We start from the raw sequence: 17908 nt of genomic DNA on the forward strand, positions 1-17908 counted from the left end.
TAAAATCCCCTCTCACACCGGCCTGATTTAGCTTCACTGATCAGGATAGTAAAAAATATGCGTATATGAAGGGAATTTTCATTAACAAAGCAGGCTTATCACATTCATACAGTTAAATACTGTTCTATCCTGATTAAATTGAGCTCAACTTAAATTCCATCAGGCAGTGAAGCAATTTCGAAGTCTCGGTGCGACGGAAATTGTCAGTCGATCTCCTGCAAACATTTGTAATAATTATTAACTTTCGGTGATCACATGGGGAAGACCGGAGATCTGCTGTTAAGACCCTGTTAGCCTATTTATTGGTAGTAATAAACTGGATATCTTGAGCATACAAAACGGCAGGTTCATCCAGTGTAAATCAGACGTTCCCCACTGATCCCGTGCAACACAGCGTAGTAAGCAGACACTGTCAATAATAATCAGTTAAATAATACGCGAACACACTTAATTTTGTTTAGTTCATGTGTTAAATGCCTTCTCATACAGAATCTCATCAAGATGGCGACTAGCTCAACAATACATACATATATATCTTCGTTCTTTCACCGCTAATCCCCCACCACTCCTTCATTCTTTTCATAAGAGAAAACAGACAGCGGAGAAGCTATTACATGGAGTAAATGGACGCTCCAAGGAATAATAGATATTTCGAGATACGTACTGAGTTATATAATTTATAAAATTTCTGAAAATATCGCGGAGAGACCGCTGCAAGAGACATTACAAGTGCTGTAGTGTACAAATTAAACTCATAGGCTCTGGTGTCAATTTATTATCAGTTACCAAAGCTATGTAACAATCACAATAATTGTACACAGTTTACACGCTGTTTACCTCAGTTATTGTAATCGTTTCATAGCTTTCGTTGTTTCAGCATCCTGCGCTGTATACACTGTACACTGCAGCCTTCGGAACACCGTCAGTTTAATTGTAACCACTCGGTACATTTTCCCTTCTCTGTCAACTCTGAAAGTTTGTAACACCATCACGGTATCACTCTGTTAATATCTACGATGTAAGGGGAAGATGATGCTCACCCACCACGAGTAGTCGATTTTGACCTGAAAGTCGCCCGTGCAAAACGGGCTTCAGTCGCCGCGCTCGTCCAAGCACGTCGCAGGTGCGTGTGTGTGCTGCGCTTTTGTTTTGTTGGTCGCCGGGCGGGGTAAGGCGAGCGGCAATAACTCGGGCGGTGCGCCGGCAGGCTGCGCGCGCAGCCGGTGGCGTGTCGTGGTGGGGGCGGCGCCCGGCGCATCTGCCCCCGGCCGCCTCACTCGGCTGCTCGCCGCTGCCGCCGCCGCCGCCGCCTCCGCACGCCAGCAGCTGCCCCCGCCAGCATGCTGCGCGCCGTCTTCGCTGCCGTCCTCGTGTGCGCCGCACTAGCTCCCACAGGTAACAACACCTGCCACTCCTCACTGTCCCACCGTGCTGCCCACCTGATAGTTTACTACTCCTCAAAATTCCATTCTTGCTTCCTCTTGCCCTTCAGATGTCATGGGAACTACAGCGGCTATTCTTAACAAACCGAGAGCATAAAATTAATTATAAAGTTAATAATAAAAACCATCTACATTATCATTGTTTTTACCATGGCAGGGTACCCAGCTTCACTGTATGGACTTCTTTTTCTATATAGGAATGTCAACACGCCAGATACATGTACTCTCATGTCGGATATGTAGTGCATTTTTAAAAATTTACGAAATTGTTGTAGAATATATAATTACCACCATTTCGCAAACTGCATTTGTGAATACACAGCTACGGGTATCTGGCATGTTGATATCCTTATATGTACACTGAAGCCCTGACGATGAAACTGTGACTTTGAAACGTACTCTGGGGTGGTGAAAACACTGTAAACGTAGACGGTTTTTACCGTTAAGTTTTCGTCTAACTTTTCATATCGAAAATCATATTGTACAATCATGAGCTGCTCTGGAAGACATTCGTCACTGCTGACAATTTCGAAAATTTTCAAAAAGCATCGTAAGACAGAGGAAACTTTGTGCAGAAGATACAGTGTTTTAATATTGTAAGCGTCACGTCCAGTGTCAGTTTCTGACGCATGACAGAGCGGGGTTGAACTTCATGTATGTATTTAAAATTTCCTGTGTCTGATCGTGATTTCTGATCACCGGAACTGGTAGCAATAATATAATTTCCGACATGTAAGTCCGATCTGTGGTGCGCCAGCTACTGAAAATATGTCTTACTTTTCCTTTTATTCTGATGCAGTTTAAACTTGATACCTAATGTTTTTCCCTCATAAACGGATAGTTTCCCCCTGTACGTTTGGTGAGCCACCTAGACTGTTATCCTCAAATATTTTAGAAAGGACTGATGGCGTATAAAGACGGTAGTTTTCAGTATGCTCCATGCTGCCAACTTTTTTGTCTACCGATATACAGGGTGTTACAAAAAGGTACGGCCAAACTTTCAGGAAACATTCCTCACACACAAATAAAGAAAAGATGTTATGTAGACATGTGTCCGGAAACGCTTAATTTCCATGTTAGAGCTCATTTTAGTTTCGTCAGTATGTACTGTACTTCCTCGATTCACCGTCATGATTTCATACGGGATACTCTACCTGTGCTGCTAGAACATGTACCTTTACAAGTATGACACAACATGTGGTTCATGCACGATGGAGCTCCTGCACATTTCTGTCTAGGTGTTCGTACGCTTCTCAACAACAGATTCGGTGACCGATGGATTGGTAGAGGCGGACCAATTCCTTGGCCTCCACGCTCTCCTGACCTCAACCCTCTTGACTTTCATTTAGGGTGGATGTATGTATCCTCGCTAACGGAGGACATTTTGAACATTTCCTGTAACAAAGTGTTTGAAGTCACGCTGGTACGTTCTGTTGCTGTGTGTTTCCATTCCATGATTAATGTGATTTGAAGGGAAGTAATAAAATGAGCTCTAACATGGAAAGTAAGCGTTTCCGGACACATGTCCACATAACTAATTTTCTTTCTTTGTGTGTGAAGAATGTTTCTTGAAAGTTTGGCCGTACCTTTTTGTAACACCCTGTATAGAATCAATAATTTTTGTGTGGTCCGACGTACATCCTTCTGCGACATCTCGGTGCTCTTTGAATTTAAAATGCAACGTATGTCAGCGTTTGCAGTGAAACGTTTTACTACAAATCAGCCAGTAATTTTGCTATATACGGAGGTGCCCATTGCTGAAACACAGCAGTTTCAGCTCTGTTGCTATGTAAACAAAGACTAGCTGGTCTGAAACAGTATATGGCAGAAGAAATGATCCTCACATCCGGATCATTCACATTTTCTGCAAGAACATTCACTGCCAACATTCAGAAGCGTTATTTAATTGTGCTCCTCCTTTCATAAGTCTCAAAGAATCGTTTGAAAAGTTCTTCCATATACTTGCTTCAGTATTTTAGAAGACAAGGAATTTACTATCGTTCGAAGGCCACACTATCACCTTGCCTGCATGTCGGTGCAACATAGCCGCATCAGTCGCCCTGGGTTGCAAGTAAGCTGCAGCAACGCTCTCAATCGTAAACTTTTTGATCACTATACGGAAAATAGCTGCCACTTTTGCGTACCGTTAATACTACTACACTTTTTCTTTGTATTTGCTCTATATATGCACGAATAATAGTTTTCTACGCTTTGTTGGTTTCCTGGGAGCTATTCGCGAAGTTACCTCCAGCAAGTGTATTTCCTATTAGTATTGCTTACAGGCCTATATCTGCTGAATTGCAGCATTCAGAATTTTACATTAAGGTACATCGTCACATTCGATGTACGCCATATTTCAGTTGAAAGTCAGAGTTTGGAAGCAAGTTGCTTATTTAGAGAGGTCACAATGCCATACGACGTACAGCTGCCCTTATTACCACAGCGTCTACGAATGCCACACCGAGAGACTATCTACAGTGTTGCGGCACACGTAAACCGATGTTTTCTTCTGTTCCTCCCGCAAAGCTGCGAAATGTGCTGCACTAGTTTTGAGGGCTAACTTGGGTAATTATAGAGTTTGGAAGTCTCCCTTGCGTTACTGAGCAGTAATGGTAAAAATGGGAAGTTCTGGTTCGTAATTGTTGACCAATACTGGAGGCAAATAGTTATCCAGTGAGTCCTGGTAGGCTTCGTAACTGAAGTTTATAAGGACTAATACTGATGGATCGAGAGATGGATCGAGACCAAATTACAAAATATACGTCCTTCCTATGATGTCCGTCAAATTTTGCAGTCAGAGCAATGTCCTCTGGTACTTACTCAGTGCGACCAAACGCGTCTAACAGACAGTCAAAGTCAGTATCGTAGTCTGTCAGTTCAAATAACGCTCTTCCATTGTTGTGGAGTCAATTGGTAACCACGTTTCCCACCCGTGTAATCGCAAGGAAGCGTTCTTATCTCTGGCCTTTAGTTTGACTAGCAGATTCCTAGTATAAACTCACTTCTACCGTTCGTAGTAGGACTGCATTTATCGAAAGCATATTTCCATCGAAAAAAGCACATTCTATTCCACTACACACTGACGATGTTGCCGGTTAAACGTATCTCGCTCTTGGCAGAGGGAACTGTGAAGCGCAATTGTTTTTTGTTTACTTTTGACTACCGTATCACTCACAAGAGTACCACGCCTACTCGTAATCACTGATTTATGATATATGATATGTGCGGGGCTTGGCCTGACAAGAAAGTGACATAAGTGGAAATTCCAGAAGGTGAAGCTTTTTGAGTGTTCGTGTGCGTCGGTTGATACACTAGCTATTTACATCCGAGGGTCTGGGAGTCGACTCCCAATCCAGAAGCTTTTTTCCATTTTTTATTTGCAATTTTTACTTTACTTACACTGCACATAAACCGAAGTAATGCCCAGTATATTGTATTTATTAATATCTTCATAAAAGCCATGAAAAGGAAAGGCAAAAGAAATTTGTACTGCAAAATAATTCCCAAGAAAAGACTGACTTACAGCGTCCTCAAGGACTCTGCGAGTAACTTTCCAAGTACGGATTGTAATTACAACCTACAGGGCTTCCGTTGATTTTCGAGCAGCCCTCGGCAGCTGCAAGTGAACAGTAAGTGCCCAGTGTTTTCGATTAATATCACCACAGCACTGTAAATAATCAGTTATGAAATAATAAAAGACTCTAATTTTGTATACAGAGTTCTCGTGTACGCCCTACAATACCTTCCTGGAAATTTATTTGCAATCCCAAATTTGTTTTTGCCTTTTCTTGTCATGCCTTTAATGAAAATATTAAAAATGCCGTACACTGAGCTTTATTTCTGTTTATTTTCTCTATAATTTAGGTAAAAATTGAGAATAAAAAAAAAAGGTTTCCACATAGTGAGTCGACCCAACGACCCTTGGGTTATCGTTCCGTATTCTTTCCGCAGCGTCTGTCGCTGCATGGACACTACGCCGACACAAATGCCTCATATCTCGCCCATCTAGCGCTAAAAATGCTACTTTCTTCTAAAAGCTTCACAGGTTTTGCTCTCCCACTTTCGTTTAAGGCCAACCCCTGCTTACAACATGCATCAACATGACATCGGTGATGATGATTGGGTTGGTGCCCTTGCTACTGTTGAACGACTCGTATGAGTATGAGTACAATATGACGTATTGAATGAAAGAATGGGTAAGATCGTAATAATTATACTTTCAGTCTCGAATTCTGTTAATGATATCTGTCTGTTTTACACTTAACAAACAGTTTCTTTTCAAAATACAGAGATTCCATAGACGTAAGACGCACTTGAGTTGCGCTTGATGTTCGCGTAGTTTCTTTTTAATGGTGGATGCAGGAAGCTATCCCATCCATATCCTACCAGTTATAGCCGCCGTGAAGTCCGGTGTACTCAGCGCATTCGTATTATCGGTCTATAGGCTCCCGGATCGCCATACATCCTTTGACAGCGGTATCATTAAAGGTACATCGGACAAGAGAATAGCAAACTTCATCCTGAAAATGGAATGACTTTCATGAATAAAATGTTGCTAATGAATTGTCTGTGTTTGTATTACTGGGATATTGATGAAGAAAACGGACATACGCCGTCAGTAATATTTTTGTACATAATTTTTATGTCTGTTTCTTCTTTAGTGCATGTACGTAGATGTCTGTTATAGCTTAGTGATCACTGATCACTGGACGCAGTGAATGAGAACACGCCACAAGGTCTACATCGTTACTGGGCTTTTTCAGTGTGCGTCTGCAAATATTTCACCATCACAACCATTTTGTGAAGCTCTCATGTCATCAAAGTTTAACAAAACTAGACCTCAGGATCTGTACACCATGTTTCACAGACGTGTTAAGTCTCAACTTTATCTATGATAATGAATAGAGGCTGAAGCAATTAATTAAAACTTGCATCAAGACCGGGATTCGACACTGGATATTCTACTAAGATGGCAGATGCACTAACCGCTGCGTCACCCTGACACAACTGCTAACACAGCTGTATGGATTGCCTTAGTACGTCTCCCTCCCAAACACAGACTCCACGCCTCAGTCCATCTCGATGTCCCTCTTCTTAACGCATATTAGTTTTGCAGAGGCCTTCTAATATTGGAATAGCGCTTTAGCATTGAGCCAAAAAGAGGATAATCCTGCCAGTACGTCAGGCTGAGATGATATGTTAATCAAATGACGTTATATGTGGCGCAGAGACGTGTTAAGTCTCAACTTTATCTATGATAATGAATACAGGTGGAAGCACTGGATTAAAATTTGTACAAATGCTGGGATTCGAAACCAGGTCTTCTCCTCACGAGGCAGATGTGATAACTACTGTGTCACCTTGGCAGTACGGCTAACACAGCCGCATAGATTGGCCTAGTAGGTCTCTCTCCCCAACACAACACCAATTCACGATTCAGCCCGTCCTCGTTTTCCCCTCATTAACTCGTATCAACTTCTGTCTGTATTCTTTACCATTTTTTCAAATGCTTATAAGCTATGGGACACCACATACAAAAATACATTGCTTATAATGGTATTTTGTTCGCATAAAAGGTATGAAGGAAGATTACAGTTTAACATCCCGTCGACACTAAGGTCATTGGAACCATCTTGGCATTTGCCTGGAGCGATTTAGGGAAATCACGAAAAACATAAATCTAGGTGGCCGGACAGGGACTTGAACCTCTGTCGCTCCAAATACGACACAATTATGTTAACCACTGCCCTACCTTGCTCAGAAATTTTTCTTGTCTTCTGATTTTTTAAACGAATATCACTTACCATAATATTTAGAAGCACCTTGTGAAACACAGAATGACGAAAGTGTGTGTGGCCGAGTAATTCGCTCAGTTTCGGATTTAACACATAACATTCTGCTGGTCAAGTAGCGTCAGGAGGTATATGAAGCCACCAACTACCAGTAATATTGCCACAAGCCATATAACAATGCCGACTCCATCGAGAAACTGGAAAAAGAAAAGAAGGAGCTTCTGCTTGTCAAGAAGGGCTCGTGGTTCAGGAAATGGTAGGAGTGCAAAGCGGCTGTGGTTCGTGTGAGTGTAAGCTCTTAACGAAGTTTAATTCAGTTTATTAATAAGTGTAAAAAGCCCAGAGATCACATAAAAGCCGGCCGGGATGGCCGAGCGGTTCTAGGCGCTACAGTCTGAAACCGCGCGACCGCTAAGGTCGCAGGTTCGAATCCTGCGTCGGGCATGGATGTGTGTGATGTCCTTAGGTTAGTTAGGTTTAAGTAGTTCTAAGTTCTAGGGGACTGATGACCTCAGAAGTTAAGTCCCATAGTGCTCAGAGCCATAAAAAAAAAAAAACAACCAGAGAACCCAGCACCGAGATTAACAAAATATCACTTAAAACCTAATACAAGGTAATGCACCTGCATAAAATTTGCCACGTTAGAAACAAACACTTTACAATAAAGGGGGCACAGATTAATTTAATAAATAACAAAATACTATTATCTAATATCATTCGACAGAGTTTCAAACAATTAGCTCCTCCGGACTGACTTAGCTTTACAATAAAAGGGGCATGAATTAATATACACAAACAACATCAAGGAGACTACGAGAATACTCAGTATGAGGTGGTGTCCAAGAACTAAATGCTAAACTTTACCAAACCAAATCTGACGCTTTATTTAATACTAAACAACTAATACAAGACAGACAAAATTCACAATAAAACCAGCCATATGTACACCCTGAAGTACACAAAAGGTAAAAACAATAAAACCATGGAATACAACAGAAATAGCAAGTAAAATCTCGCTAGAGTCACTTCGATCAAGTAGAACTACTTCAGCTAAATACACGAGACTCAACAGCAGCCTCGTTGTGTTTCTGAAATATAACAAATAGGTTTCCAGAATGAGATTTTCACTCTGTAGCGGAGTGTGCGCTGATATAAAACTTCCTGGCAGGTTAAAACTGTGTGCCGGGCCGAGACTCGAACTCGTGACCTTTGCCTTTCGCGGGCCAGTGCTCTGGAAGTTTCATATCAGCACACACTCCGCTGCAGAGTGAAAATCTCATTCTGGAAACATCCCCCAGACTGTGGCTAAGCCATGTCTCCGCCATATCGTTTCTTTAAGGAGTGCTAATTCTGCAGGGTTCGCGGAAGAGCTTCTGTAAAGTTTGGAACGTAGGAGACGAGGTACTGGCAGAAGTAAAGCTGTGAGGACCTGGCGTGAGTTGTGGTTGGGTAGCTCAGATGGTAGAACACTTGCCCACGCAAGGCAAAGGTCCCGAGTTCGAGTCTCGGCCCGGCACACAGTTTTAATCTGCCAGGAAGTTTCATAACAAATAGATGACTTAAGTAGGCCAGCCGTGACTCGGTCATATGTATTACAGGCTAAGCACAGGTCACGCCACACTCAGTCTCCTCTGTCGTATCCGAAAACACGCCACAGCGACCAACTCTTCACACCTAGCTTTTCTGGGTTCCCAGGAACCGCAAAGCCAAGCACCTTCCGTTGCTTTATATGAAACAATGCTCCAAGCTGACAGCGGGGCACCACCAGCCACGGCTGTCTGTCCACCCGGCTGCCACGTTACTGCACCCCACCCTACCTGCTTCGCCTCTCCTGGTGGCTCTTCTCATACTCCCAGTCGCTAGTAGTGTTCTCTGTCGCTGGCCGTTCTGAACTCCCTCTGCTCCACTGTGGCCGTCAATATCGTGGCGACAGTGGCTTGTCTGTTGGCAGTCCAAAGGGAGCTGCATCGACACTGGCGACCCTGGGTCAGTAAGGCCAGCTCACAAACAAGCTCAGCCAGTATCCCATGCATGTCCCCAGTGTACCACCAACGACATGCCCGCCACTGTCCGTGGACTCAGGTGCTAGCTCCAAGATGTAACTGTCACTACAGTTCCGATCATCAGACTTCCCACTGCTGTACCTCTTGGGCACACCTCATCTTGGCGTGGCTCTGCATCCGCAAAACTAGCAGATAAGTGCACCTCCAACTATGGCACAAACAGGCGCTGGGTTCAAAGTGGGGAGGGAATTCAATTGCGCTGTGAATTGTAAATTACGAAATTCTGCGGCCATGAGGTTACGAATACCTCCATGTCGAGTGCAACGGAAAAGTGGTAGTGTGTGTGTGTGTGTGTGTGTGTGTGTGTGTGTGTGTGTGAGAGAGAGAGAGAGAGAGAGAGAGAGAGAGAGAGAGAGAGAGAGAGAGAGAATTGTGTCATTTACATTTCAAATTTTACAATGGTACTATATCCATGCCAGGAGAAGTTGCAGCAGTTTTTTTTTCGTAAGTCAGCCTGAATTACCACAGAGATGGCTGACGATTGCCACAAGGACTTCACCACTTGCGGATATCTCATGGCATGACTATAGTGCATTATTTTTATGTACTACGGTTGACACTTTCAGATGTATTTGCAGTTCTTATTTTATTTGAAATCGATTTCGGTGTCACATTGAATCATTTTAGGAACATTGTGCAATGTACTGCTTGTTAACGTTGACTGCCCCATGACTATGATCTTGTTCATTGTGAATTCACAGGCTTGAGCCATTACCCAGTACGGCACACCGAATGTCTGAACATCAGTATTCTGATAGGCGGAGGCAATCAAGTTCAACGAACTGTGAATCTCAGAAGGGGCCTGAAGATGGTAATCGATTGCCAATAAAATAGGACGTATACTGCTAAACGTGTCATGCGTGCTATATAAAGTTATAGTAAAAGCTGTTATCCCACAATACGTCGCAAGATGGACATATGGACATATGGACATGGTACGTAACGATTCCACAGAAAACAGCGACAGCTCTTTGTGCAATTCCTATATTTTATGGCTGTCTGGTCCTGCCATAGCAAGTAAAACCTTTTTTATCTACGTGAAAGAGACCCACCTCACACGTCTTTATTTTATTTGTTTTCTGGTAACGTTCCAGATCATCCGAGAACATTCGAAAACATCGTAAAAATGAACACACTAAAAATCGTTAACAAATTAGAATTTCACCCTCAAAAATATGTCGAATGCTCAAAAATACTGTTAAGTACTCTTAAATCCATTGAAGTACTCAACAGAACTTCCAATAGTGCTAACGAAATTTTGCCACTCACACAACACATTCCTGCTATTTCTCTACTAAATTTCTTGGCATCGCAGAAGTGGTATACTTGATTTATTTTACCAATGACAACGTGTTTTTTGTACTCTTTAGCCGTGTTGTAACGGAATTTTTCACCTGCCAAGATGTAATATCTACTTATTTTTCTTTGCGCATCTCATACACTAATGTTTTGCTCATGTGCTTGCGGTCGTCATCCTCCACGAACTAAACTCATTGCAATTCTACTTGGGTCAGTTCGTAATCTGATTTCTTGAGCAGTTTCTCTACGGCTACCTGGTGAGTGTATCACTCGAACCTCCTCTGTAATTTCATCTCGTTGTTCATCTTTTAAGTTTGCTCTCAGTCTATTCATTCTCTTTCGCTCTGAAGTTGAAAATTACACAATAAATAAAAATGAAAACCCACTGATGATGGCACAGTGGTGCCGAAACATGTTTGGGTACTAAAAAAAACGGTGTTTTGCATAACTGGCGGACCTCACACCCAGCAATTCTAACTCCAAACACGTCCAACACAAGGAGCTGCAAATAAAAATGATGAAAAAATGATTCTGGCTTTTCAACAGTTTCATTTCTTCTCCTTCTTTTCTTTTCAGCGCAGGCAAGATCTCCACTCCAACTTTTCGGCATTTACTTGAATGTTAGTATTACTTAATAAACTGAAATTTCTCTTACTACACTGTTCACTACATTAAACAATTCACTTTCACTTGAACCTTTTTCACTTTCTGTCGGTTTAATTTTTCCTTGATCCGCTCTAATCGATTTCCATATGTAAACTGACACGTGCACCTTTCCATCGCATATGTTATACCCCTCTGAGCTGGAACGGACAAACAACACTAAACGCTGATTAAGTACTGCCCGCAAAAAAATAAAGCAACCAGAAGACATGGTAGAATGTCAATATAACCTCCTACTCATACACGCCATCGACGGGTGTATCATCTGAATTGTAGTTCTCTGTAACAGGTAGGATGGCCAGCAGAGAGCACTTTTTTCATCGTTTTTTTTTTCATCGTTATTACCGGCCGTGGTAGGGACTAAGGGGTATATAAGCGTCAAATGTTCAGTGATCACTACGAATGCAGACAGATGCCGTTTACTGATATGAGACATCTGAAAGAGTTTGAAAGAGGCTTCATTGTGGATCTCCATTTGGCTGGTTGGTCGAATCATGAATTGCCACGTTTGTGGGGGAGTCGGATGTGACAGTGACCCGATGCTAGACTACATGGCAACATGAAGCAGTCATACTTGTCGTCAAGATTCCAGTCTGCCATGTCTGGCTTCTTCAGCCTGCGCCTGCCCTCCCAGAACAAGTACTCCCTAGGACATCCTTTGTCACCCCCACACCCTTGGCTGGAGACCAGCAGCAGCCGGCCTGGAGAATTACCCCCACATGCGTAGGCTGCCGTCAATACCACAACGCAAACGGCTGGGTCTGGGCCGGGACCCTAGCCTGGAAACATGGACTGCTCATGAATGGTGTTACACCGTGTTCAGCGATGAATCGAGGTTCTACATTACCCCGGATAGCCGTCGTGGGCGACTATGGCGGAGACATGGGCAGAGGTCTCATTCATCCAAAGTTAGGGAGAGGCACAGCGGTGTTGCTCCAGGCGCCTTGGGAGCCAGAGGATATGATTCTAGATCACGGTTTGCTAGTGATTGGAGGAACACAAATGCCACAACGGTACTGGACGGACATCTTGCGTCGTCACGTTCTACCTCTCGTGAGACAGTAGCATGGTGCTATTTTTCAACGGGACAGTACTCGTCTACAAGTGTTTGAACTGTCTGGATGATATTGTACTCCTGTGGCAGGAAGATTCTCTAATCTATCCCCTGCACAACATGTGAGAGACCAGCTTGGTTGTCAGTTGCATCGAAGTGCTAGAATGGACGATAACAAGGCCTTGTTACATTAGTTGTAGACTATCTTGTCTCAGAACAGAATCATTTCATGCATCCAGGCTATGGAGGTGCCACGTCATACTGTTAAATGAGTTCATACTGCAGAGTTCTTTGTAAATTTGACTATATTGTAATCACTGAAATAACATCGCATACCTCCTCAGCTCGTAAAGTTTCATTTCCTTTCCTCCGTCCCTTCTGGGTGGTTCACATCTTATTTTATTTTATTTTCATTTTTTTATTTTCTTCCGGCAGTATATACAGTGTGTTCAATTTGTCTGAAGGCACTGAAATATCTTGAAAACGACACACTGGATCCAAAAAATTTATAATTCAGTTTATAATTAAAATTTGGACGTCTCAAAGGGAGACATCCAATGATACGAAACTGGAATTTCCTACTCCAACCCGTGTTTGGTGACGGGTGGTGGATTGAGGGGGGGGGGGGGGGGGAGTTCAACCAACTTTTGAATGGTAACCCACATTTTTCGCTGCAGATTTGGATTATACGGAAACAAATACATCAGTTTTATCTGAAACATCATTTTTGTCGTTTCGCGAGACATGATGCTGTACTTGAAAAGATCAAAATAGGTAGAAAATTGTATGTTTAAAAATGCTTTCCAATGACACTTGATTTAACGACCCATCTCCACGCTGCGAGAATAGGACAGACAGTTGTTTCATAACTTTTAATTGGAAATCCCGTTCTCAATGTTATATTCCTCCTACGAAACGAAATGGGGATTGCTCGACGCACCAATGCGGCCGTGAAACAAACTACGACTTATCATAACTGACGTTACAATCCCATTAAAAATTATGAAATAATTTCCTGTCCCACCCTCACATCGTGGAGCTAGGGGAGGTTAATTCAAGTGTCATTCGATAACGTACTGAGACAGGGTTTTATTTCCATTTTAGTTTTTCCGATTACAGCGCTATGTGTCACGAAACAAAAAAATGTTTAAGACAAAACTTATGTTTTCTTTCGTAAAATCTGAATCTGCAATCAGAAATGGGAGTTACCGTGTGAGATTATAAAGTGGCCCCTTACCTCCACATGAGGGGTGGTGTAGGGTATCTAGCTTGGTGTCGCTGAATGTCCCGCTCCGAAACAAATAAAAAGATTTAATCATAATTTTTTCTGATCCGATGCGTTGTTTTCGATATATTTCAATGTCTTCAGATAAATTGAACATCCTGTATGTTGATTTACATCCCTTGTTCACATGTGGTAAGCGCAAGGTCATGGTTCACCACATCGAGCAGCCTTTTCAGAGGGAGAATTAGAGTGGTCTGAGCGGGATGCACGAGATGCACGGGCCCTTGCACGAACTTGTGACGTCACACTAGTAGGCTTGTCCGCCACTCTTCGGGAACTTTCGGCTCCACGCAGGGCCCATGCGAAATCAGTATTTAATTGAAAAGGTACCCACTAAAGGTCGCTAATCGTCATCGACAACTTGCGAGGATTTAAAAGCACAGTTAATAATTATTAAATTCCTATGAAATAGTTATTCGCTCCCCTCCGGACACGGCTGCTGGCACTCGTAAGACCTGCACTGTCACGTGCTGTGACGTACGCGCCACACACTTTCTTTCTCGTGGACCTCGAGTGTGGGTTGCTTTGTTCGCAGCGAACGGCGTTCGGCGAGCTTCGGCGGATGTCACGTCCCGGCCGTGCGATACGGCCATCAGTTGTTCCAGCGACCGTCAGTGCAGCAGGAAGCGTGCTTCATCGTCCGCGCTTAACTGCACTACTGATGAGAGATGACTCTGACATCTGTTCCACATTTGCAGTCCTACTGGTATTCAACATTTTCCATAAATTAATGTGTCCGCCCACAATAGCTGAGTGGTCAGCGCGACAGAATGTCAGTCCTGAGGGCCCGCGTTCAATTCCCGGCTACGTCGAAGATTTTCTCCGCTCAGGGACTGGGTGTTGTGTTGTTTCATCCCCATCGACACGCAAGTAGCCGAAGTGGCGTCAAATCGAAAGACTTGCATCCTGCGAACGGGCTACCCGACTGGAGGCCCTAGTCACACGACAAAAGAAAAAATAGATTAATGTTACAGTTAGTGATGTTTCCAACGATGAAGTCTTATTCTCCCACATCAGTAAACGAATATGCGAAATGTCGGCCGTTAATTGAAAGTTTAATTATGCTCCTACTGCCAGTAGCGAGCCAAAATTCGCATCGGACCTTCCAGAAAGCTACAAGGGGCATTCGTATGTAATACAACACATTTTGTTCCTTAAAGCAGGTTGGTTTTATTCAGGATGCCAATAGGCCATAGTATTAAGGACTCTTTTGGCTACAAAACCCTATTTTTTAACATTATCTCCGTTCAACATGCCGGCCTTACGCCACCTTACTAGGAGGGCTTGTATATCAGCATGGAACCATTCTACGGTCGACGTCGGAGCCAATGTCATGTATCATCAATAACCTCCCCATCATCCTCCTGCCTGTGGAGTGCACCCTTCATCGAGCCAAAGAGATGGAAGTCGGAAGGCGTGACATCCGGAAGATGAGGAAGAAAAGTCCAAAGAAGCTTTCCGAGCTCCTGTCGGGTGCGTAGGCTTCTGCAAGGCCTTGCGTTGTCTTGGAGTACGAGAAGTTTTTGTGGCGACGAGCACTCTGAAGTCGTTTCTTCAATTCCCTGGGGCTAGCACGATACACATCAGATCTGATCATTGCACCATGATGGAGGACATCAAACAGAACAACCGCTACAGAGTCCCAGAAGACCGTCGCCATGATTTTAGCGGCTGAAGGTGAGGCTTTGAACGTTTTCTTCAGAGAAGAGGTGGTCTGGCCCAATCCACGGATCGCCGTTTTGTTTCCAGTTCGAAGTGATGAAATCATGTTTCACAGCTTGTGACGATCTTCAACAAAAAATTATCACAATCAGCCTCGTAAGGCGCAGACAACTCCGCACAAATGTTCCATCGTTGCTCTTCATGATCTTCTGTTAGTCGGTGAGGAACTCAGCGGGGACACACCTTTGAGTACCCCAACTGTTGCACTGGTGTGTCAGCACAACCAACACAGACCTCCAGTTGGGCAGCGATGTTTTTCATTACGATCCGTCGGTCACCTCGAATGAGAGCGTCCGCACGTTGCCACACTGCAGGAATCACAGTTGTGTCCGGCCGGCCGGCACACGGGAAGTAAGACAGTTTTGAGCGACCTTGATGTGACGATGACAGACGCCTGTAATATTTCTGGCTTAGTCAACCATCATATTACACTCCAAGAAGCTGTTCCCAGAGCAGTAGAGATGCAAGAAGTCTATAGATGACGAAAAGTGGTGTGAGGTACGTGTGACAGATGTTAGATTCACTACCATTCCCGTGAAAAGGACCGCCAGCATAATGCTACTGCTCTGTGATTGGCTGCTGTGTTCGGAACAAGGGCGCCAAAATGTTAAAGTATAGTTATTATTATTAGTTAAACTACACATGGTAATGACTTCACTTTTTAATATACATATCTCTCAACAGCTGACTATCAATCAGTCATTTTAGAATTATTAAAAACCATTTAAATCAGAAACAAAAGATTGACGAAATTGCAGACGAAGCACTTCGGAACCGTTCGGGTCACGCCTTTTCTGGTACGGCGCGCGAAGTGTTTCCGGCTGTTCGTCACTCTGGATTAGGCAGTCGAGAAGAACAGACATGTTGTCTGTCGTAGAATGTGTTTCCAATTTTTATTTAAGTTCCTCTTCGTCACTCCGGATTAGGCAGTCGAGATGTACAGTCATGTTGTCTGTGGCAGGATGTGTTTGTCAGTATTCAGTATTAAAAGATTCACTCCGGTAGTCATGAGGCACAGACACGTGCCACAAATAATGTAAAGATACATTTTCGTAAACATTGTGTTTGATCGTGTACTTTGCTGTATCAAAAGGTGTTTTATTAAGATCATGTAGTCTTCTCGTGTGGCTATATTAAAATACGCGAGTGGCATCCAAAGAAGTGATACATTATTTCAGAACAGAACCTCGCTAAAAGTCAGTTTCAGCCTCAAGATACAGAACCTACGACCTGCGGGCTGTTTTCTGCTCTGGGGACATCAGCTTGAAGACAGCAGGTTAGTGAACTATAACAGAACCTTCGTATTCCACACAGTGCAGTGGAAACAACTAGGCGCCTCACGTGTACTGCATGCACAGAACAAATGTGATCAGTGACACGTCATCTGCAGTAATGCAGAGGAGGTAAAGAGGATGATCGTTTTTAACACCAACAGTCACTTCATTCTTCCTTTCTTGAGGTACGCCTCGTCCAACGATTCACCGTGCTTTTGTTCACTGTCAGGTCTCCGTAGATATTCTGCAGGCGCTTATGAATAGTTGCTCTCGGTTCCGCCAATAGAAACTCAGTGATATCTCTCTGCTTGGAACATACCACCGTTACAAACTCCCTTTTGAAGGCTACGTATAGCGCTGCCACCTATCGGAACGTCATATAACTACAGGGACTGAAGTGGGAATATTCCACGATGTCCCACAACAAATTCTGCATTTTTTCAACCGAAACTGGCCGACAAAAAATGGGTTACATTACTTACTGAACGCCCCTCGTACAACCCCACTTCAAGATGTTCTCCACAAGGGGTAGAATACGTTGAATTTTAACGAGAAATTATTCCGACCACGACACAATATTCCGGAATATTTTAATAAGTATGTACCCTCTGTCACACTTCATACCATGGCACAGACGTAGATGTGGATAGACGTAGGGTCATCAGTATTTCCTTAAAGCAGTATTCATTGCAGTTTCGTGTGTTTTGTGGTCACTTTAACAAAGCCCTGTCGGAACGTTCCATCCATTTACACTACTATCTGGATCTTGGTCTTTTAATTAGGACGTAATGTTTATAATGGTGAGAAGTAGCTGGGTCGATTAATGCATGTATTTTTTGTATTCAGTATTATACTACTTACGTCCACGCAACGTGGTAAGCGTTTCTTATAGAGCACCTTATGATTTTGATTTGAGCAACGTCTCTCAATCGACTCATTTTCCAAGGCAACGAACCATCAATACAACTATTGTGCAACGACTTGCCTATCTCCATTACTTTAATCGCTTTCGTAAAGCCAAAAGTGAACGGCTCCTGAAAGATGCACTGGCTTCAATGTCTTTATACTGTCAGAAGGGCTGAATACCAGACCAGTACTACGTCCAGCTTGCGGTGGTAGATTATTCGGGTGCACAATGGATCCAAGATCAATACTTTTTATTTGTAATTATGATAACCGGTTTCGGTTTATAACGCCATCCTCAGACAAAACGCTCCAGATGACGTAAGTAGTAGGTGCATTGAGCTGCTCTGTAGTACCCACTGATACCTGTCAGTAACAGCTCACAGTACCACTCGGTATTAAAGAGCAGCT

At 43.3% G+C, this 17908-nt stretch overlaps 1 protein-coding gene across 1 annotated transcript in view; it reads left to right on the forward strand.

Moving 5' to 3' along the window:
* Positions 1-1294: 1294 nt before the first annotated feature.
* The window catches only part of LOC126161487 (uncharacterized), a 279003-nt gene continuing 262389 nt past the window's right edge, over positions 1295-17908 (forward strand). Inside the window, exon 1 of the mRNA XM_049917385.1 lies at positions 1295-1395. Coding sequence (XP_049773342.1) covers positions 1341-1395 — 55 coding nt within the window. The 5' untranslated portion in view covers positions 1295-1340. The remainder of the gene's footprint in view (positions 1396-17908) is intronic.

Source organism: Schistocerca cancellata, chromosome 2 (genome assembly GCF_023864275.1).
Source record: "Schistocerca cancellata isolate TAMUIC-IGC-003103 chromosome 2, iqSchCanc2.1, whole genome shotgun sequence".
Classification (NCBI taxonomy): Eukaryota; Metazoa; Arthropoda; class Insecta; order Orthoptera; family Acrididae; genus Schistocerca; species Schistocerca cancellata.